Raw genomic sequence first — 21,542 nt, 5'->3', positions numbered from 1 at the left:
AAAGATTACTTACTTTTATTTTACACATTATTTTTCCTTTATGTCACAACAGAAGGAGGATAACATTTATCAGTGAGTCAAGATCCCTTGGCCTCTGCAGCTTTGATTTGGATCATTCTTATGTTAGCCTGTCTCTTGGAATAAAATTAATACTAATATGTGTTTGTTTTCTGCAAATAAAAGTCCATACACTTTACTCGGAGGAATTTTTATAAATGCTCCAGAGTGCACAAGGTGTTAGCTGAATTTGGGGGAGTGGGATTTTAATGTCAAAATATATGTTTCAAATACAGGCTATTAGGCTACAGCCGAAAGGATTAGTCAATTAATCGTTTAGTCACTATTTGCTGACATTCTATACATAAGATGATTAACTGATGAATCGAAAAAAAAAAACAATCAGTGGAATAATCGATATTGAAAGTAATCGTTAGTTGCAGCCCCATATTTGCCATAAGATGGACAGTTTTACATTGCACCAAAGAGCACAATGTAACAACACCATTCCCCGAGCTCAACTAGTGGTTCCGCTATTCCCGACCGGACGTGAACGCAGCATCTGGCCAGGGGCGGGTAGGCTCTAACCGTGCAGTATGGCGGACGATGGAGACAGTTCTAACGGACCAGTTGATACAAGCGGCGGGCAGGGGGCAGCGGACGAGTCGGACGGGCTCGGCCTCGGCGGGATGTTGCTGAATATCAGTATTTTGGTTCTGGTGGTGGCGGTCTGTCTGGCGGTGTACCGGCGGTGGGGCAGGCGGCTCGTCTCTGACGCGGCCCAGGGCGACGAGGCCTCGGCGCTTCCCAAGATGAGGAGACGGGACTTCACTCTGGAGCAGTTGCGGGAGTACGACGGACTCCAGAACCCCCGCATACTGATGGCTGTCAACATGAAAATTTTCGACGTGACCAGCGGCAAAAAGTTTTACGGGAAAGGTGAGCGGACAGTGGGTAGATCACGCATTGGCAGCTGGGTGAGTTAGCTGACACGTCCCCGTTTGTGGTGAGTTGTCCTCAACAAAAATTTGGGCGCAAACCGTTGTGGTTAGCTTAAGCTAGCTCTCTGGCTTTGTCTATGTTTTTGAATGGGATGCTAGCTGTTAGCTAACTAGCACAGCGTTTGGGGGTCGTGCCTGCTGTGATGATGTTTGAACACCCCTAAACTTTATATTCACGTACACTAAACCTGTGAAACTTTTTGGTTAAAGTTCTTCACTTAAGGTAAGATTTTTAACCAGCTAGCCTGCTAACGTTAGCCTGTTAGCTTGTTGACGTGCACACAGAAACACTGCACTGTCTGGGTGTCTGGTCTGGAGCCGCCGCTTGTTTACAGTGCACCGTGCATGAACATTACAAACTTTGCACCAAGGTATTAATCTTAAAGGATATTAATCTTACTATATTTGCTAATGTAGAGGCTAGTTTGATGCAGAAAACACGTGTTTTTAGCACCTGTTTTTAGCACTGAGTATTCTGCTGTGCAAAGTGAAACAGTTAACTATGTAAATGCAGCCATTTTTAATTGTAGTTCAGGGAAGGTAATAACGTTTGTAAACAAATATATGAAGAGCAAATATTACATTTCTTTACTTTGACAATGCATGTTTCAGTCACCATATATTTATATTTCTGAAAAGCAAGGCTAGCCTGCTACTCAGCATTTTCTCTGACCTGGCTAACTCACCCATCAGCTCTCTAATAAACTTATTATTATGCAAATACATTCCCAGCAGTCTCACATGTCACTTCTGCTATTCCACACCGCCAGGACCGAGCCAAGAAGCTGAATCCATCCAGCTCACCAAATTATGACACAGTTTTAGAGGCACACTGGAGTTGGCACAGCCATATCTGAGTTGGTTTTCATCACAGTGGACTTAGTGCTGGGACAGCTAGTAGATCAATCCATATATCAGTTGACAGAAAAGTAACTTACGACTAGCTTGGTACGATTTTAAAGTCAGTCATAAACAAAAAAATAAATACAAATCTTGGTTCAGCTTCTGGAAAGTGAGAGTTTGCTGCTTTTCTCTGTTTCATGTCCTTATAAATTGAATACTTTTGGGTTTTTCCACTGTCATTCAGACAAGATAAGCAGCTGGAACTCTGAACATGTGCGTTTGTCATTATTTTTTCCCATTTTAAAGACCCAAAGATGAATAAAACTGGAAAATAATAGTCATCATTGTCAAGCACTGAATCTACAGAATCTGGATTCAATCCCCACTAATTATGTAAACTTTTTCCAGAGCCTTTTATAAAAACGTGTTAACAAGTTCCTCATTGCCAACAGTTTAAATCTGTAACAGTATTGAAGAATTGGGTTTGCACAGGTGATTGACTGATTGTTGTGCTGTTCTTTTGTTGTGAGTCAGGATTCATAACATTTAAAGGGAAAAGCCCAACATGATTCTAATAATAGACAGCTCAAAAACATCAGTGTGTTGCTGTTCTTGTAGTGTGACGCAGGCTTGCTGTGAAGTGGGATTAGCAGTTTTATCTTTAATCCTGTAGTTATGCAAGGTAGGAGCACATCTAATCTTTGAATTGATAAGGCTTCTTTGCTTCATGGACTCTTTGACAGCAGTTTGAACACTGAGTGTTTTTTTTTTCTTTCTGTTGCACAATTTAAAGAAGGAAACCTGAGGGCCTGCAGAGTTTTCACATGCTGGTCAGATGCTGTTCTTCTGGAAGATGACGAAGGATTTAAAACGCAGAGAAAACTTCGAGGAAGGCCTGGGACGTTGTTTATGAACTTTATAATAGAGAATAAATATCACCAGCGCCTGTTGAGGAGATATTAAATGCGATATCAATCAGATAACTTGAAATTCATGAGCGTAACACACATAATTTTAACAAAGTATGCTTTTGTAATATCTTCTACTAATACAACACTGAAATTGTAAAATCATGAAGACACCTTAACTTAGATATTTGTTTGAATTATTGGTAGAAGTTACACGGCAGGACAACAACAAGAGCTGGGCAATATTGGACAGAAAGAAATATCACTATTTCTGAATGAATGCCTCAATATTGATAATTATGGATACACTTTCTCTCCCCCGATACAGATTCTGATACCTCAACTCATGGTATCTGCCGATATTGGGTACAGTTCTGATACCAGCACTCTTTTCCCCAACTTTAAAATCTGTGTATCTTAATGTGTGCACAACTAATTGCAATTGATTGCTGTTCCCCCTAACTGAGTCGGAGGCCAGCTGTGACAAAATAAATGTAACTGATAGCGAGAAAACTGCATTTTTTATTTTTATTTTTTTAAGAGAGAGAAGAAGCTGTATTTAATCCGGCGTATCAGATCAGTTCCTTCCTGTTGATAATGTGATGCTAAAGCATAATGCCTTCAGAAGACATTTTATTCATAAAAATAGACCGATAAATCAGCCTGTATTGATACATCAGCTGATATTAGCTGTCAGTCGATAAGAAGCGGTAACAAGAAAGTGCAGAACACAAATGTCAAAGACACGTTTTCAGGTAATTTATTTATTTATTTATTTTTTAATGTTATGCATTTATGTTCAAAAGTTATATTGGCCAATATATTGTTATTGGATTTTTTTAACTCCCAAATATCGACATTAGTATCAGTATCAAAAGTGGTCAGACTATATTTTATATTTAAATAAATGTTTTTATTTATTTATTTTTATTTATGTATATAAGTATTTGTCAGACTATATTTTATATTTAAATACAATTTTTTGCTTTAAAAATGAGTGAACCGAATAATCACATATTTATATTTGCTGATTTAATTATCTGTCGATCGACTAATAGATTACTGGACTAATCGCTGTTGCTCTAATTAACTCTAATGCATTCTTAAAGACCACTTAAACGCACTCTTAACCCAGAATCCCAGACAATATCACATTTCACAGCTTTCATATTAATACATCTTCCAGCTCTAATAACATCATAATTCTGCTTAGTCACCCTCAACGGTTTTTCAGAAAATGAAAAGCATGTGTGATTTTTCTGGAGCCAGAAGTCCCTCTAACAAACTCATTGTATCTGGGCTGCATTCAAGTGGTTTAATTATTGGCAGTTCTGAAAGGCTTTTAATGTGAAGCAGCAGCAGCAGTCGTGTGACGTAGGTCTGAGTTAATTGCCAAGGGTTAACTTGTTGCTTCACTGGAACTCTTTGTTTGTACAGTTTTTACCACTTTTTTATTTGGTAAATCAGTTTGAAACAGTGTGAAACTTTAGAAGTACAGTCGGCCCAAACCAGGAAGGAAACTGCCTGTGCGTCCTCTGGCTCCCGACTGGTTCATCCCAAAAATCAGTGGCAAGTTTGTGTTTGTGCTCATATTTAAATACATCTTTAGAACAGTAAAGACTCTCAGAATGATTGTTAATCTGTGGGAGTGGATGATAAAGTAAGAAACTACTCTGCGATCTCCAAAGTCACCAAAGGCTGAAGTGCCTCTACCCTGGAAATTCAAAAAAATGCCTCCAGAACGTGAAGAAAGTATCAACAAGGGCAGTGCTGGGAGGGAGCGCAGCTGGACCTACAACCAATCAGAGCAACGAAACGTGTGACGTAACGTAGCGTTGAGCGACGGGGAGGTGCTTGATCCGTTTTCAAGCAGGAAAACAAACTTTCTCAAATTACAGCTAAACGGTACACAAGAATGTGTTTCTGGAAACATTTGAGGCAGGAAATGGGCGATGCAGTAACAGAATCTTGATTGATATTTGATAAGTGCTGCCTAGTTTGACAGTTTGATCTGAGTTTCGTGAGCCTGGTGCGTCCGACCTGGATGGACCTGGTTGGTTGGTGACGAAAGCTGCCACCATATACGTCACCTGCCTCCAGATCAGCCAATAGCAAAATTCAATTGCAGTAGCCGGGTTTCAACCTATAGATGGCAGTCGCTATGCATATTTATAACACAATATGTTGAATTTAAATACTTTGCATTAAAATGTCAAGATTTAGACCTAATTCATCCTGACTTTTGTGTTTTTTCCTCAGATGGTCCTTACGGCATTTTCGCAGGTCGGGATGCTTCGAGAGGCCTGGCCACCTTCTGCCTGGAGAAAGACGCCCTGAGGGACGAGTACGACGACTTGTCAGACCTCAACGCTGTACAGATGGAGAGCGTGAGGGAGTGGGAGATGCAGTTCATGGGTAGGCATGTTTCCACCAGAGAAAATGCTCCTCAGATACTGATTTGGCTCAGATTTCACAGATTCATCCATCGCCTGTCCCACAGCTGTATCTCTGCATATTTAGTCAGGTCAAACTGAAGATCCAAAACACAATCACAAGACACAACTTGTGCCCTTACTTTGTGCTTGTAAACTTCTGCGAGAGCATCTGCTGCTTTTGTATGTTGTATTACAGTTCGAACAACATGATTTTTGTTATTAAATTAGGATAATTTAAAGCTGCTAGCCAGTACACAAACTAGCATTTGTAATTGCAGTTGAACAGATTCAGACGCTGGCCTTCAGTTTTCATTGCATTCCAATACATTTTACTTTATATTCAGAAAGAAATCTGCCTCTGCTTGTAGAAAATAACCGAAACGTTTCACTGTGCATCCAACAAAAAGAACTACGAATAGCTCCGTGCTCAGAAGTAATGAAGAACGATACAGTGTAGAAAGGTCAGAACAATATTCCAACAGGTTAAAATGTAACAGACGTGCAGGTAGAGCCAAAATGCCAAGAGGAGATAACATCACAATTCAGGAGCAAAATAAATACAGACAACAATCAGGCAATCATCTGTGAAAACCCAACTCTATAATACTGTTCAAAATAGAAACATACTAACTTTTGGCATTGAGGAACTTCCTAACACATTTTGTAAAAAATCTCTGGGAAAAGTTTACAAAATTAGTGAGGACTGAATTGATTCTGTAAGAAATTCTGGTTCCTTCCACGGCACTGTGAGCGTTTGATGCTTTTATCTGTTTCATATCATTGTAAACTGAATATATAACTGAATATATTTGTGTTTTGGACTGTTGGTCAGACAAAACCAGCAATCTGATGACGTCACCAAGGACTCTGAGAAAATGGGATAAGCATTTTTCACTATTTTCTGACTATTAATTGAGAAAATAATCATCGTATTAATCGATAATGAAAGGAATTGTTAGTTGCAGCCATATTTTTGTCAATAAAATATCAGAAAATAGTGAAAGACAATTTCATAAAGCCCATGGTGACATCCTTCAAAACGCTTGTTTTATTCGACCAACAGTACAAAATAAAAAGATATTGATTTTAGAGCTGAAACGATTAGTCAAGTAATCGATCGTTCACTCAACAGAAAAATTAACTGCCGATTAATTGTTTTTAGTCATTTTTAAACATTGTCTAGTTGCATCTTCTCAGTTGGGAGGATTTGCTGCCTTTCTCTGCTTTATGCTTTAGTTAACACACAAGTGTCTAAAGGTTTTGAAATATCGGTCGGCTAAAACAAGCTAATTAAAGATGTCACCATGGTCTTGAGGAATTTGTGATCTTTCTTTATTTCCAGACATTTTATAGATCAAACAATCAATCGATTAATTGAGAAAGTAATCAGAAGATTAATCGATAATGAAAATAATCATTAGTTGCAGCCCTAAATTAGTTTATTATAAGGCTAAGAATACCAGAAAATATTCACATTTGAAAACCTGAAACCAGTGAATTTTTGTCATTTTTGCATAAAATAATCCATCCATTATCAAGTTCTGTCGATCTGTCTCTCTTTTAAAAAAAAAAAAAAAAAAAAAAAGGTTATTTCTGAAATGTGCAGTTGAACCAAACTTTGGAGTGAACTTGGGACAGACTTGCAATAAACCGAAACTAAAAATATCTTCTGCCACATCTGCTGAATAACAGTTGAAACAGGAAACACTGAAACTGGAAGGAAACTGAGGACTTACTTTCAGATACTTTTATATGTCAAATTATTCTGTTCTTGAAGTGCAAACGATCCTATTACAGTCTTGTCATTTTAAAACTTTACCTCAAAGCTAGTGTTTTATTTCAAAGTCTAGTCTCCTTTTTAAATCCTGGGTGTCTAATTCTGGACTGAAACCCCTCTAAGTAATGTCAGGCCTCTGCTTACTTAAATAACAAGTCTCTGGACACTCTCAACAAGTCCGCTTGATGCAAGTAACACATTTAAAGCTGAACTGAGCAGCTTTGGAAGTTGGCGTCCCCGAATGGTGACTGATTAAATCGTGTAAGAAGATGTAAATTACTCACAGCATGTTGTTTACCACAGTGGCTGCTCTGAGATTCCAGCGTTGTCCCTGATTTTCAGGACGAAATTCAGGGCAAATTTACTCGTTTCAGTGCGCAAGGAAAGGATGTAGAGCTGAAACAAGTAGTCCATTAATAGATCAATAGAAAATTAATCGGCAACTATTTTTATAATGGATTCATTGTTTGAGTCATTAGTCTGTGTTAGCAAATATTTCAAACATTTGTTTGTGCAGCTTCTAAAATGTGAGGATTTGCTGCTTTTTTCCGTTTGATATCATCAGTATAGCTTATATCCCTAATTGAATACCACAGCACGTGATGTTCAGTAGGCTTCTGGGCTAAACATGCAGAGAGTAAGACAGCTTTTTCTGTTGTATATTCACCACTTTTCTGGCAGAATGATTAAACTAAGCATGATAGCCATCTTAATCATAATGTGTTGCTTTTAAGTAGCTGGGAATATGATAAAAGCATGTAGAAATGTAGAAAACGGTATTCACATCCTTGCTTTTCATGTTGCGCCCTTGGCAGCCCTATATATAAGACAAGGAAAAGCAGCAAATCTAGCAAAAAAACAAATCAGTTCACATTTTTGGATGAGAAATAATGATTAATCGATTATCCAAATAGTTTCTCATTAATGTTCTGTTGATTAATTAAATGACTAATTGTTTAATCTCTAACATAATTGTAGTCGCAGCACTAAATTGACGTTTTCCAACTGAAGCCTTTGTGCCATCTTTTTTAATGCAAGATTTTATCGATATCTTCCAGAAAAATATGATTACGTCGGGAGGTTGCTGAAGCCCGGAGACGAGCCGTCGGAGTACACGGACGAGGAGGACATCAAAGACCACCTGAAACACGACTGAGCGGTTCCATCACATCGACCAAAGCCAGGAGCCCCAAACAGCTGTGACAGACCGCCCCAGCCCCCCAGACCTCCTCCTCCCGCCCCTTCGATCTACCTGCCACTCCTTTCTCTTGCCCCTACTCCCCAAACTCTTCACCTCCTAAATCTGTCCGGTACTGTGGCTGTTCTGGAAGGGGAGGACTCAAGTCTCAACGCCCAGACCTCCCTCCCTCTTCATCCTGCGAAGATTACCACCAACAGAAAGCGATTGAAAACCTTTGACGAGGTCTTTTTTAACGACAGAAAACATGTTTTGGGGGGAGAGGGGTTGTGCCATTAGGTGTATTTGAAACAAAATATTTTAGTCATTTCTCCAGGGGGGAAGTGTGGTCAACGTGGTCGCCGCTGAACGCTGGGTGGAGGTTGGTCAGAGGTAGTCAGACAAACGCATTGGTCAAAGCTGATCTGTGGATCAGGATGGGGAAACGGATTTCTCTTTTTTTTATCTTCAGTTTAGTCACATCACAACTGAAACTGCTTCAGCTTCGGACAGCTCATCAATCAATCATTTCTGTTTTGTGTTCAAATCATTTCCCCCCCTTTTTTCAGAGGGCAGCGCTGTGGCCTAAACAGTGCTGTGGAAATTGGCGGGACGTCGCATTTTTCTGTTATGTTTGTAGTGCACGCACTACTAGTTTTTTTTGTTTGTCACCATGTGATTGTATTTGTTGAGTAGCATAGAAGGAGGGAGAGTGGGAGGGAAGGTTTTTTTGTTTTTGTTTGTTTTTCAGATGGGGTTGGGGGGGGGTTAAAGGTCCTTGCCATATGAATCCTGTTTTGAATCACATCTGACGGACTGAATCACTGATTGGGAATACAAAGGGAAAGGTGATAAGGCAGTCCTAATCAATCGACTCAATTGTTTACATGCCTCACAAGCCAGCTGCAAGTCTGTAGATTCCCCTGAAAATGGTCCAAGTATTAATTGTGCCTTATTTTGTTTGTTGTGTCAGTCCTGACCGTTCTAACAGAGGAGGCGAGTGGAGGGATGGAGGTGTCGGTTTTTCTTGACTCGGTCCCCCAGACTTTAAAGAAGGCATACGTTCTGTCAGTCGTCCACACACAGACTGTAATATTTCCCCACTTCACAAACTTTGTAAATAGACCATATGAATTACTCAGTGTTACTGCCATATTTATGTAGTTGATGAACTCCATATATGTATAATGCTATGTCGTATTGGCCAAAATCCCCATGGGTTTTTTTTTGTTTGTTTTTTTTGGTTTGTTTGTTTGTTTGTTCCCTCTCAGTTCTGGACTTCTTTTTAAACGTGGGTGAATTTCCAAATAGGAGGAGTGTTGCAAAGTGCTGCAGGGCGGGACCGGGAGGCGTTGCTTATCCTGTAAATATATCTATCATTTTATTAAAGCATGTGCAACAACAAAGTGAGCTATGCCGAATTCCCACTACGTCATGTATTTAAATGTTGGGTGTGTGTGTGTGCGGGTGTCTGCGTGACAGAGGCAGGAAGGGATTTGTTCATGCATAATAAATCGATTTGGTTAATAATTGAAGATGTCTGGAATTTATTTGCTTTTAGAGATGGCATGATGATGGATCACTACCAGGAAATGTTCAATAGTTCATTAAAATGTTTTAACAGTAAGTGTCTTTGCTTCAGGATAAGGAAAATGCAGACAGTAATATAGTGGGAAGTTTAGTATTTATAAGAATGCATAAAACTCATCCTCATAGTGATTATTATCATAATAAATTCATTTTATGTTAGGTAGAGTACCTCTGAGTGTATTTACTAGTAACAATTAACTCCTTATTTCAACAATTGGCAATCATTTAACGATGAAGGTGTACATCAGGTTCTGACTAACCACAGAAAAGTTTGTTGAACTGAGTTATAGTGAGATAAAGTTTTTCCTGCATATCTTCAGAGAATAGTTCTGTGAATTTCAGGAACAAAACGTACAACATGCAGACTGCTTCGTGCCAAACCTCTGGGTGAACAATTATTAACACCAGATGTTGAGAAGCCCAAAAGCAAACTGAGAAATGGGAGCGAAAAAAAAGTTGAAACAGAAAACAAAAACTGATCGCTAGAAGAGAGAGAGAGAAAGAAGAGATTTTGGGATGAATCGAAAGTTTATGTCTTCCTGAAGTTTTTACTATATTAGAAAGTAAGATGTCAAGAATTAATGGCTTGTTTAATGGCTTCTGAAGAAAAGTTAAGCAAAGCAATTATGGGTGCTTGAAGGGGACATAAATAAATAAATGTGCACAATAGGTGATTTAATGTCAAGGCAACGCCCCCTCATTATCATAAAGAAAATCAATTAATGAATGAATAAATAAGGAAATTAATAATAGTAAAATTCATATATTCCTACCTCACAAATTTTGCATTCTCATGCAATACTTCCTTCCTTACTTCCGTTCCTTCAGAGCCATATGTCTATTTCCACTCAGCTGCTCCCAACGCAACGCAACAGTATATCAGTTCATTGAACTTTACTTTGAACTGGGCTTTAAGTATGCTGATATACTACTGCTCAATAGGCATGCATGGTTATGTAATAGTGAAAGAAAAATTTAACAAATTCTTAGATCAAGAGGTCTCTCCAGAGGAAAGCAGTACAGTGATCTGCAGGATGCTGTCGGTTTCATTCATGAACAGTTACTGTACTCTGTACTGTACTGGACCCCAGAGGGGTTTCACTGAGGAAAAGGAGACGTCTCCAGAGGCAGAATTACAGATGTGCAGTTGAATCTACCTCATAAAGTTAATGTGCTGTATTTGTATGAGTCAAAAAAGCAAGAAGGTGACTCAAATGCTGCAAACAGTCTGTGGTTCTGTCACAGAAAGAGCAGACAGCACTGAACCACTTGCAGAGATACATCAGGAATGCAGACCGAACCAAATTGGAAAGCTTTTTGCATTTCTGCACAGGGCCCTCTGTTCTTTGCACAAAACAAATTAAAATAACCGTCAATGCTGAAACAGGTTTTGGTAGAAGGCCTGTTGCTATAAGTGTGGAGCAATAATTGATGTTCGTTATACATACGGCTCCTACCCAGAAGTTTGATAATGTTCTATCTAATAACTTCTTTGCAAAGGACATCATATAAGGAGAGGTGTCCATAAACAAAATCTCCACACTACCTTCCATTACAAATAGACATATCGGCATGACCTTTAAGGGGCTCCGTACTTATTTAATTATTTATCTGTTTTTGGCTAAATATTTCATTTAGCCCTTAAAATAATTTTAAGGACATATTAATGTAATAGGTTACTTTATGGAACATGTACCTTTTTATGAGCCACTGAATTACTGACAGACATCCTGTGGTGGAAAGTAACTAAGTAATGTACTTGTACTTTACTTGAGTATTTCCATTTTCTGCTACTTTATATTTCCACTCCAATCCATTTCAGAGGGAAATATTGTACTTTCTACTCCACTTGATTTATACGACAGCTTTAGTTGCTACTAACTTTTCACTTTTCAATCAAGATTACAATTTTATATAAATGCACAATGATTAGTTTATAAAAAAAATATAATGCAATGTTACAGATTAAACAGAGCAGTTCAAATTAGCTCCACCTTGACCAGCTCTGACATTAAAATGAGGCTTGTACATAATGCATTAGTAATAATAATAATCCAACATTATGATATATAATAACACAACACTGACGGGGGCTACTGAAGTACATTTTACTGATAATACATTTGTACGTTTAAGTAAGGTCTTGAATGCAGGACTTTTACTTGTAATGGAGTATTTTTATATTGCAGTATTGCTACTTTTATTTAAGTAAAGGATCTGGATATTTCTTCCACTACTGCAGACATCGCAGAACTACATTAATGTCCATTCATGTGGAGACGTGACGACGTTTTGAGGGTCACCACACACTAAAAATAAACCGCTCTGTAATCAGCAACAGCTCAACAGCGCCCCCACTGCCTCTCCGGATGATCCCGGAACTGCACCGACACGCCGAGAGGTGTGTGTGTGTGTGTGTCCGTGTGTGTTTAAGTCAAACTAGTCGCTGTTGCTGCCTATCGACCATCACGGCTACGGTCCCCCGATCACCTCAAGACCCGGAGCAGGGATGTGTTTTATCCACTGATGATTCGTCGACCATTTCACACCGAGTTCACCCCGACGGCAGCGCCTCAACACACCACCGACATCTTGGCTGTTTTGGCTAAAAAATAGCGAGACACCTAAAAAAACAAAACAAATAATCATCCGTCTTTTCACCATCTTGGCGGCTTTCCCGACAACAGCATCGGGTGAGTGAAGATCCTAAAGACAACGGGGTTTGTCCACATTCACATAACAGAAGTAAATACAAACCAAAGTTGCATGAATTCCTCTAGTTATTAACGGTTTTGTGTCCTCCATCAGGAGATAATGGCAGAGCATCTGTCCCAGAGTGAGCTGGACTACCCATTCAAACTTCTGGAGTATTTCAACGGCTTCAGGGTCTCAAAGGTAACATTTTAGAGTCGATTTTTATTTATTTTTTTAGCTCATTTAATAAACATTTTATATTCAGAAGTGTGCTGTGTGCAGTAATGTATCTGGGGTTGCTACTAACATTTATTTTTATTGATGATCAATCTGCTATAGGGCTGCAACAACCATTTCCCTCAATTAATCGATTAACTTTAGTGGTTTGGTCCATAAAATGTTCCCAACTTGACATTTGCATATTGTCTGTTTTGTCTGACCAACTAACCAAAACCTATTAATATTTAGTCTATGGAAGTCTAAAAAAAAACAGCAAAAAAAAAGTTTGACAAGCTGGAACTAGTACAATTTTTATATTATTGCAATAAAAAATTTAATACATGAATAAACATATAAAAATATAGATGCCGACTAATTTTCTGTCTATCGGATTTGACTGACTAGATAATTTGACTGTTGATTGTTTGATTAATCTCTTGTTTTGTCTTACTGTAATGATATTAAAAAAAACAAGCTGAAAGCTGTGGATAAATTTGGCATTTTTGCTTGATAAAGGACCCAAGTGATTAACCAGTTATTTAAAATTTAAATTAATCTCATCACAAGGTCCATTTAGTAGCTGTTCTGGAGCTTTCAGTCATATCACATGATCTACATCAGCAGATAGAGTCTGCCCAGTTGTCATGCAACCTACCCTGACATGCTCACAATGACTGCTAACATATGTTTAGTAGATATAATGTTTACCATGTTAACAATGTTAGGTATGCATGTAACATTTGCTAATTAGCACAAGTATGCTGAGGCTGATGGGAATGGCATTAGTTTTGCAGGTTATTAGGCATTAGTTTTGATCACAAAGCAAACTATTGGACAAATTTTGACCTGATGATGGCGCTAGATGGAAAAGTCAGAGGATCACCAAAGTTATTACAATTTATCTTGAGATGAACATGAATGTCTGTACAAAATGTCATGGCAATCCATCGAATAGTTTGAGAAATTTCACTAAAAACACAAATGTCAACCTGCTGGTGGCACTAGATGAAAAGTCAGGGCATCACCAAAGTCAGTAGGATTCATCATCTGGGGAACATGAATGTTTGTACAAAATTTCATGACAACCCATCCAATAGTTGTTGAGATATTTTAGTCTGAGCCAAAGTTGTGGACCGACCAACACGCAACTAGCATGGCTAATAATCTATCTACCAGTGCAGAGGTGTTGATGTGGCAGTGTGTTCATCCCTTCAGGTGATATTTTCAGCCTGTGAGCTGGGAGTGTTTGACCTCCTGCTGAAGTCCCAGGAGCCCCTTAGTGCCCAGCATGTAGCCCAGGAGCTGAGCACCAGTGTGGACGGGATGCAGAGGCTGCTGGACGCACTGGTGGGCATCGAGATCCTGGAGGTGGAGACCACAGACGGGACAGGTGAGAAGGAGGAGGAGGTGATGAACAGATATACTTGACTACTACATTAGCTCTGTATCAGTGTATCAATATACACTCCATATGGCCAAAGGTATGTGGACGCCCGAGCAAACATGCATGGGGATACATGAACACCCACCACCAGATTTTGGAACCTGGCTGCAGGGATTTACTATCATTGAGACACAAGAGCATTAAAGAGGTCCAACACTGATGTTGGGTGATCAGGTCTGGCTCACAGTCGGCGTTCCAGTTCATCAAAGGTTTTGGATGGGGTTGAGGTCTGGGCTCAGTGCAGACCTGTCAAATTCATGGCCCGTTATGGGGCAATGTTTGGCATTTTAGCTTGAAAAATGACTGAAACGATTAATTGATAATCAAAAAAGTCTGCTTTAATCGCTTCAATTTTCTTTTGTGCGACTAATTGTTCATCTGACTTATCGTTTCAGTTCTAGTGAACTGACACTAAAACACTTAGAGTATGTCTGCATTCATTGACTGCTGTTGACACTGTGAATGTCCACATCAGGAACTGATAACATGCTGATGTAAAGCTGTTAAGTGTGAATGTATTTTGTTAAAACAGCTTTGTACAGCAGCACTGACGTGGCAAATCTTTACTTGGCCAAAGGCAGCGCCAAGTCTCTTCACGAAATGATCATCTACCAATCCCAGACCATCTACCCGCTGTGGAACAACATGGTGGACGCCGTCAGGTTAGTGGGTTCAAACAGGAAACGTCCAGATAATTGAACTGAATATTGACATTTATCCCAGGCCAAAAACTGTGTTTATTTCCTACTTCCAGTTATGTGCCTCTGAACGTTTCTTGCTTCAAATATGGATGTATTGCACATTTTCTTTTTCACTTTGAGTACTAACCAGGACTATTGGAAAAGATGTGAATAGTTGCAGTCAAGGTTTATAATGGATTATATACACATGTAGAATTTAGGTTCGCCTAGAAAATAATTGATACAAAATGCATTTGTGAAGGTGTCAAATATGATAGCTCATTACAGAACAGTAACGCAGCTAATCTGTGAGGTTTTTGGTGAAACGGACAGAAACTATAAGCTTACAACAGCCTCATAACTTGAAAATTGATGGAAGCACAACAACAAAGATTTACTCAAAATAACTTTTACTCAATTTTTACTCAAATCAAACCATGTCACAAATTTTTCTGACTTTATAGCATCAAGGGTCAACACCTAGAATGTCAATAGTTCACTAAAGCATCATAACCGATAAATAACAGGCAACTATTTAGTGAACTCTGTACAGCTTCATCTTCCATTAGGGAGAATGGGACACAACCAAAAGTGATGCTCAAATGTTGTTTAGATTGCTGTAACAACATGCAAAGAGAGGTTACAACCAAGTGTGATAGTTCATTTTGTTCACAAGGGCCAGGGCTATTCATATGTTGATTGACAGCGAGATAGCCCAATCGGTTTGTGTGCAAGCCTCACCTAAAGAGTGGGCAGGAAGCCTGTGGACTGATCTAAACCTTAGTGGTAACAGATGAGGTACAGTTTTTCTGGCTAATTAAGAGAAGAGTAGAAAATGCAGTCTAAACATACAAAGGTATCCAGGTTAGCTAATAGCCTCCAGAGCTGCTGTGCCTCCGAGAAATGTTTGCAGAAGTAAAACAAACTCCGCAGAAGGAAACTAAGAACAAACACTGCATTTCAATTATCATAATTTACAGTACAAACAGTAGTTTCTAATTTTCCACCACGCAGGGAGGGGAAAAATCAGAATGAAAAGACCTTTGGCCTTCCACCAGAAGATATTTTCCAAGCTATTTACAGGTTGGTGCTGCTTTTGTTGCTTTAGATGCTTTGTTGTGTAACTTCATCACTCTGTAGTTTTATGATTCTGTGTTCGATCATAACTGTACCACCCAGATCAGAGGAGGAGATGCTGAAATTCATGGGTCTGATGAACTCGTCCTGGGTTCTTGACGGACACGACATTGTGACAGCGTTCAACCTCTCCTGCTTCCAGAACATAGTAGATCTTGGAGGTAAGAGGTTAAACTCCCTTATGTAAAACCTAGTTATAGTCATGAATATTTCTATAGTTATTTATGGCTAAACATTTTTGTTTGCATTATTGCCTAACATTATTGCCTCTTTTTGGCATTTTGACCACATGGAAATGGTAAATATATAAAATAAACAATCATAATTACAATATTTTTGTCTAAATTTAAATAAAATGCGATCAATAGGTTAAGGAATGTCAAATGTTCACAGACAAACACTAATAAAATGAACATTTTGAATACATTTTTGTGCTGATGCAACCCTTCTGACACATCAGACTTGTCCAAAACATTAACTTTCACACTAAACAAAGTGAATTCATGTTGTTCACACGCTGACATTATTTTGTCTGAATAACTCCCAGGATGCACTGGTGCTCTGGCCCGTGAGATGGCGAAGGCGTATCCGTCCTCCTCTGTCTCAGTGTTTGACCTCCCGCAGGTCGTAGAGACGGCTCAGAAACATTTCTCTCAGGAGAACGATGCTGTTGTATTTCAAACTGGTGAGCCTCATTCAGGAAGTGAAAAGGCCCTATTGTACAGTATATTCTTGGGAATGTCTCTGATGTTTAAAAATAAACATGTTTGAGTGTTATAATTGAGGGAAAATCCAAAATACATACCAAATGCCAAACAACATGAATCCTAGAATAAAACTGGTGTATAAGGCATAACTGAATGCAATAGCATAATATAATATATTTTAAATAGTAATAGAAGATAATCGTTAACATTTTTAACTCTGTGATTTGTACATCAATTTTAAATGTCAACATTGTATTTAAATTATATATTCATTGATTAAAATGATCTAAGTTCTACTGGATTACACAAATGACCTATTTTTTTAGAATTTATTTATTTAACTGTAATCACATTATGATTTACTCTGTAGAAAAGTCAGTCAGTGTTAGCATATAATCAGAAGAAGAGTAGATAAATAGGTAAAATAGATGTAGTAACTGCTCATACACTTCTTGTATGTATATTTGTAACTTTTATATACACATAGTGAGAAGTGTTTCTAATATGTTCCACCTCATTTATATCAATGAGGGCAGGCTAAATATTAGATTCCCCTCTCTACATAATGCTATATAGTTCAACAGCACCACAAACTTCAGCCTCCAAAATAATCATAAAGTTGAATCAACACCTCTCTAAAACAGTTCCATTATAACCCTCATGAAGGGAAGATTTATTACAGGGCTGTTTAAGTTTTAACTAGGTGTACCTAATAAAATGATAACTAAGTGTACATTTAAAAAGCCCTGCCTAGAGTGGTCACGTACTTTCTGTTGTATATGCAGGAGATTTCTTCAGTGGTGAAATTCCTCCTGCTGACCTGTACGTTCTGGCCAGAATCATTCATGACTGGCCTGAAGAGAAGTGCCTGACACTGCTGAAGAAGATCTATGACACCTGCAAACCAGGTGAGTATAAGAGTGTGTGTACACCTACAAATGTGTTTTTTATCAGTGCATAGCTGATAAACTTGTGGCCATATTTCCACCTGACCTGTATAGGATTGTACGCTGATATAATCTTTATCCGTCTGCATTTACACTCAGTCATCAGGTGCATCTGGTTAGTGGGATTTCAATCTGATTTATCTTTGGTGCACATAAAATGCAAATCCACCACCTGACGAACAATTTACAGTGTTTATTATATGTATGTAAGTATGGCTGCTACAATTCAAGTGTTATATGCTGTTTTTTATGTTCTTAAAATTAGTGGAAGTTGCAGTTAGTGTTAAGCAGAAGTCAAGTCAAATCAAAGGGAGTCAGCAACAGTTCAAAACCAAGCTCAAGCTCTCTAAGCAAAGAAAAAGTCTAAATGAATCCATCTACGGTGCAGTTATACCTTCAAGTAGATAAATCCTATTTGGTTCTGGTTTGAGGCGTAAACAAGTCCTGTGATACTGCACTCTGCTAGCAGCCCTTTGTTTTACTCATATAGGCATGAAGCCCCAGTTTGAGCCTCTCTTGTAGTCATAGCTTTTACACTTTTGCAACTTTGCACTGACAATCTAGTAACACCAGTAAGCCGCTGTCTTCCTCAAAAACAGATATACATACAATTCTGAGAAACACAGCAGGTTGTTAAACAAAACTTGATGTGTTTTTGTTCTCAGTCCTCAAAATTCTATCCTGCAGGTACAAAAAATATTTCCTCCAGAGTACATTAGATAAAAATGTTTTTTATCCATATTTTCCAGTGAATATTCTCCCGAATAGAACATCAATTAAAGATAAGGCTGTAAAGGACTGCCCTCTTTGTAGGAAATATAACATTATTTATCATCAAGGAAAATAAACTAAACTTTAATTGGGGTTAGGCCTGTACTACCATTACTATGAAAATTTCCTCATTTGCTAGATTAATATAAATGTATATTTCTTGAAGGTTTTGGAGGTTGACAAACCTCTGATTGCATTCTGTCCACACCCCCACCACTGAAACCAAATCTAGGATCTTGATCAAAACAAGACAAGTCTACAAAAAAGAGATGCAGTTAAAATGGTGTGTCACTGTGCACCGGAGAGAATATGTTATGTACCTGCAAGATGGAAGAGACTCTGAAGATTATGGACATGTCTATCAAGCTTTTTCACATTTTTACTAATCAAAACAAGGGTTCCATGGCAACATAACAAATGCACATTCAATGTTTTTAAATTATTTCCCACCCTCCTCTGTACTGACACATTTTTGTTTATAAATGCTGAAATACTTTATCTGTTTATACTCACACATTCACAACTCTCAGCACTCAGTATCTTTGTTCGTCCTCCTGGCAGGCGGCGGCGTCCTGCTGGTGGAAGCCATGCTGTTTGAGAACAGACGAGGGCCCGTCATGGCTCAGATCTTCTCCCTCAACATGCTGGTGCAAGCGGAGGGCCGGGAGCGCCCGCCGTCCGAGTACAGCCACATGCTCAACAAGATCGGCTTCCACAACGTTCAGGTGTGCCGGACCGGCAAGTCCTACGACGCCATCCTGGCCATCAGATGAGCTCAGACTGAGACAGTCGAGAGAGGCATCCCTCAAGTTCAGAAACTTGAACTTTTCAAGGCCTTTGAAAGGTTGGGAGGTGAACATATAAGCTCTGAAAAAAAAAAACATTGCTAGTCTCAGTGCACATGGGTCTCCAGTTTATGTTGTGGTCAACCCCAGTGAGATTTTCAGATATTGTGATTACAGTTCAAGTTGTTTTTCAAGGATCGTACTAATACAAACATTCTCTGGGTTTAGGTTGTTTAGCGCAAAGACTGGAAACAGGTAGAAACAGCTAGCTGGCTCTGTCCAAAGGGTAAGAAGCTCGTTAATTAGCATGTTATATCTCGTTTATTTATCTGCTTAAAAAGTGTAAAAACGGTAAGTTGTGGTTATATCGGCGGGTTCTTTTTCCCTATTTCCAGTCTTTATGCTAAGCTATGCTCATTGGCTGCTGGTTGTAGCATTTTATTTAATGAACAGACATGAGAATGGGCTCAGTCTTCTCATCTAACTCTCTGCAAGAAAGCAACTAGTGAGTGTTTCCCAAAATGTGGAACTATTCCTTTAAGGGTTTCCCACAGACAACCAATATAGTATCAGTTATTTGATAGATTTTATAAATGCACTGATATGGCTGATGCTAATGTTTTTTAAGAATCATGGTGCGTTTAATTTTAACAATGTTTTAAAGCAAAAGATGTTGTTTTACTTTGTTGCTTGTTTGACAGTTTTTTTTAATTGAGATGCTCAAAAATATCTAAATCTGCTCAATATTTGCAGTCATATGGTTTTAATATGAGCCGGTCACAGGCACCTATCACATATACCAGAATCAAACACTAAATAGTTCTGGATATCATATCAGATTATAGTTTTATCATTGGTCACAATGTTTCTGGAGTATCATGGAGGTGTATTCCAAAAATTATGAACTAATTTATGAATATTCAGCCAAAATATTGGACCAGCGTCACATAAAGATAGTCTGTAAATAATTTGCAAAACCATTTTTACGAGAAATGTTATATTTATAATCCTGGACTGGTTAATATTGATTTTCGTCATCAGATTTTCACCTTTTTTCAAATATTTAAAATAAATACCAACAAATTCCTATATATTTTTTAGAAACAAACAAACAAACAAAAAAAGATCCCTGTAAACATATAATTAAACTGCAACATTTCCATCTAATCTACAGAGTGATTTACAATTAAAATGTGAAGATAAAATGATTAGTTCATAACAGATGTTTTGGGCAACAGTGCTGTCAGTTTGCACAGTGTTGAAGGAAGTCTACCAAAAATGTCTGTGCATAAATAAATAATTATTATTTTGGGGATTCTTGCATTTTATTTTATTTTTAAAACCTTTTTTTAAGTCAATAACATCAACAGTAACAACAACACTGTTGCCAGGCACCATGTCATCCATATCACAAACATTACAACACAAGTTATGTACGTAGTTCAACATAACTTGTGCATAATTGTCCATGAATAGTAAAGCCTACAAGAAAAAGAAAAAGGTGAAATGACATTTATAGGAGTAAAGTTGGGAGAGGCAAATCAACTACCATGTTCTTTACTCCAAGTCAAGTATCTGCTGTTGGTGTTTTTTGTTTCTCTGTTTTTGAGGATTTAACACCCAGAGAAGCATATTCAGTTTGAGTGTGTTGATTTATTTTCATTCTGTTGTCATTTTATGCAGCCAGTACAGAAAAAAGAAATCAAACCAAAACCTTCAAGCGCAGTGAAAAAGTAAAAGTTTCAGAAAACACCGAATTTTGAGCTGGAAAAACAGCTGTGTTGTCATGTTGTGTTGCTGTGACTGTGTGTTCCCGGCTTTCCTGTTCACTGTGATGAGTTCAGGTTCCCTCTCAGACTGCATGTAGATCAGACTCTGCAGGACAACCCTTTATGAACAACCTCAGTTTACCTCCATCATTCCTCTGCTGGTATTAGAAAGTTCTCATTTTCTTATGTGACCTTCTAGTTGAAGGACAAATCACCGTAGTACTGTAAAAAAAAAACCCTGTTCTTATTGATGTTTGTTGGTTGCATTTCCAGAACATCACGTGTTTACAACAGAAAGTAATTTACATAATCTCAGCTCTAAATAAGTGCTAAAAATGTCACATATGTCATAGATGAGGTGCGAATGCAAAATATCAAGATGTTTGATAGAAACATATAAAAACTGTCCTTACTGGTACTGTAAGCTTGTTTTCTGTCTTCTGGTCATTCCACATGTTGGCAGCATGCATCCTTCAGATTAAATCAAAGACATACATCTTGTTTGTTCTTTGTAAATAGTTAATTTTTTAAATGTTTTTATTATAAGCTATGTATGTGTAAACAACCCTGCAGCGGTCTTTTATCATTGCAGTTTTTCAGTGGTGGAAGAAGTACTCAGATCCTTTTTTTTAAGTAAATGTAGCAATACCACACTGAAAAC

The 21,542-nt window shown here is 38.2% G+C and overlaps 2 protein-coding genes across 5 annotated transcripts; both read left to right on the top strand.

Moving 5' to 3' along the window:
• Nucleotides 1-477: 477 nt before the first annotated feature.
• pgrmc2 (progesterone receptor membrane component 2) lies at nucleotides 478-9,673 on the top strand. Of its 2 annotated transcripts, none has more exons than XM_044165615.1 (3): nucleotides 478-936; nucleotides 5,009-5,164; nucleotides 6,017-9,673. In XM_044165615.1, the coding sequence occupies exons 1-3, from the start codon at nucleotides 594-596 to the stop codon at nucleotides 6,094-6,096; spliced, it is 579 nt and encodes a 192-aa protein (XP_044021550.1). In that variant the 5' UTR covers nucleotides 478-593; the 3' UTR covers nucleotides 6,097-9,673. The 2 variants fall into 2 exon arrangements, with proteins under 2 accessions (XP_044021550.1, XP_044021549.1); XM_044165614.1 differs by having other exon boundaries at nucleotides 487-936; nucleotides 8,020-9,673.
• A 2,257-nt stretch (nucleotides 9,674-11,930) lies between these two features.
• Nucleotides 11,931-21,377, top strand: asmt2 (acetylserotonin O-methyltransferase 2). 3 transcript variants are annotated; one of them, XM_044165663.1, is made up of 9 exons: nucleotides 11,931-12,421; nucleotides 12,537-12,623; nucleotides 13,857-14,031; nucleotides 14,663-14,747; nucleotides 15,780-15,848; nucleotides 15,945-16,063; nucleotides 16,450-16,587; nucleotides 17,395-17,517; nucleotides 18,889-21,377. In XM_044165663.1, exons 2-9 carry the CDS (start codon nucleotides 12,543-12,545, stop codon nucleotides 19,098-19,100), a joined length of 1,002 nt encoding a protein of 333 aa, XP_044021598.1. In that variant the 5' UTR covers nucleotides 11,931-12,421; nucleotides 12,537-12,542; the 3' UTR covers nucleotides 19,101-21,377. The 3 variants fall into 3 exon arrangements, with proteins under 3 accessions (XP_044021598.1, XP_044021596.1, XP_044021595.1); XM_044165661.1 differs by having other exon boundaries at nucleotides 11,945-12,448; nucleotides 14,618-14,747; XM_044165660.1 differs by having other exon boundaries at nucleotides 11,950-12,421; nucleotides 14,618-14,747.
• The last annotated feature ends 165 nt before the right edge of the window (nucleotides 21,378-21,542 follow it).

Source organism: Siniperca chuatsi, linkage group LG15 (assembly GCF_020085105.1).
Source record: "Siniperca chuatsi isolate FFG_IHB_CAS linkage group LG15, ASM2008510v1, whole genome shotgun sequence".
Classification (NCBI taxonomy): Eukaryota; Metazoa; Chordata; class Actinopteri; order Centrarchiformes; family Sinipercidae; genus Siniperca; species Siniperca chuatsi.
Note: the sequence above shows the minus strand (reverse complement) of the source record. Positions and strands in the feature narration are given on the sequence as shown.

Coding starts and splice junctions, on each gene's coding strand:
- pgrmc2 (XM_044165614.1), top strand. CDS start 594: ATGGCGGACGATGGAGACAGTTCTAACGGACCAGTTGATACAAGCGGC. Junction 937..5,008: donor CAAAAAGTTTTACGGGAAAG/GTGAGCGGACAG, acceptor TTTTTTCCTCAG/ATGGTCCTTACGGCATTTTC. Junction 5,165..8,019: donor GTGGGAGATGCAGTTCATGG/GTAGGCATGTTT, acceptor GATATCTTCCAG/AAAAATATGATTACGTCGGG.
- asmt2 (XM_044165661.1), top strand. CDS start 12,543: ATGGCAGAGCATCTGTCCCAGAGTGAGCTGGACTACCCATTCAAACTT. Junction 16,064..16,449: donor GAACATAGTAGATCTTGGAG/GTAAGAGGTTAA, acceptor AATAACTCCCAG/GATGCACTGGTGCTCTGGCC. Junction 17,518..18,888: donor CTATGACACCTGCAAACCAG/GTGAGTATAAGA, acceptor TCCTCCTGGCAG/GCGGCGGCGTCCTGCTGGTG.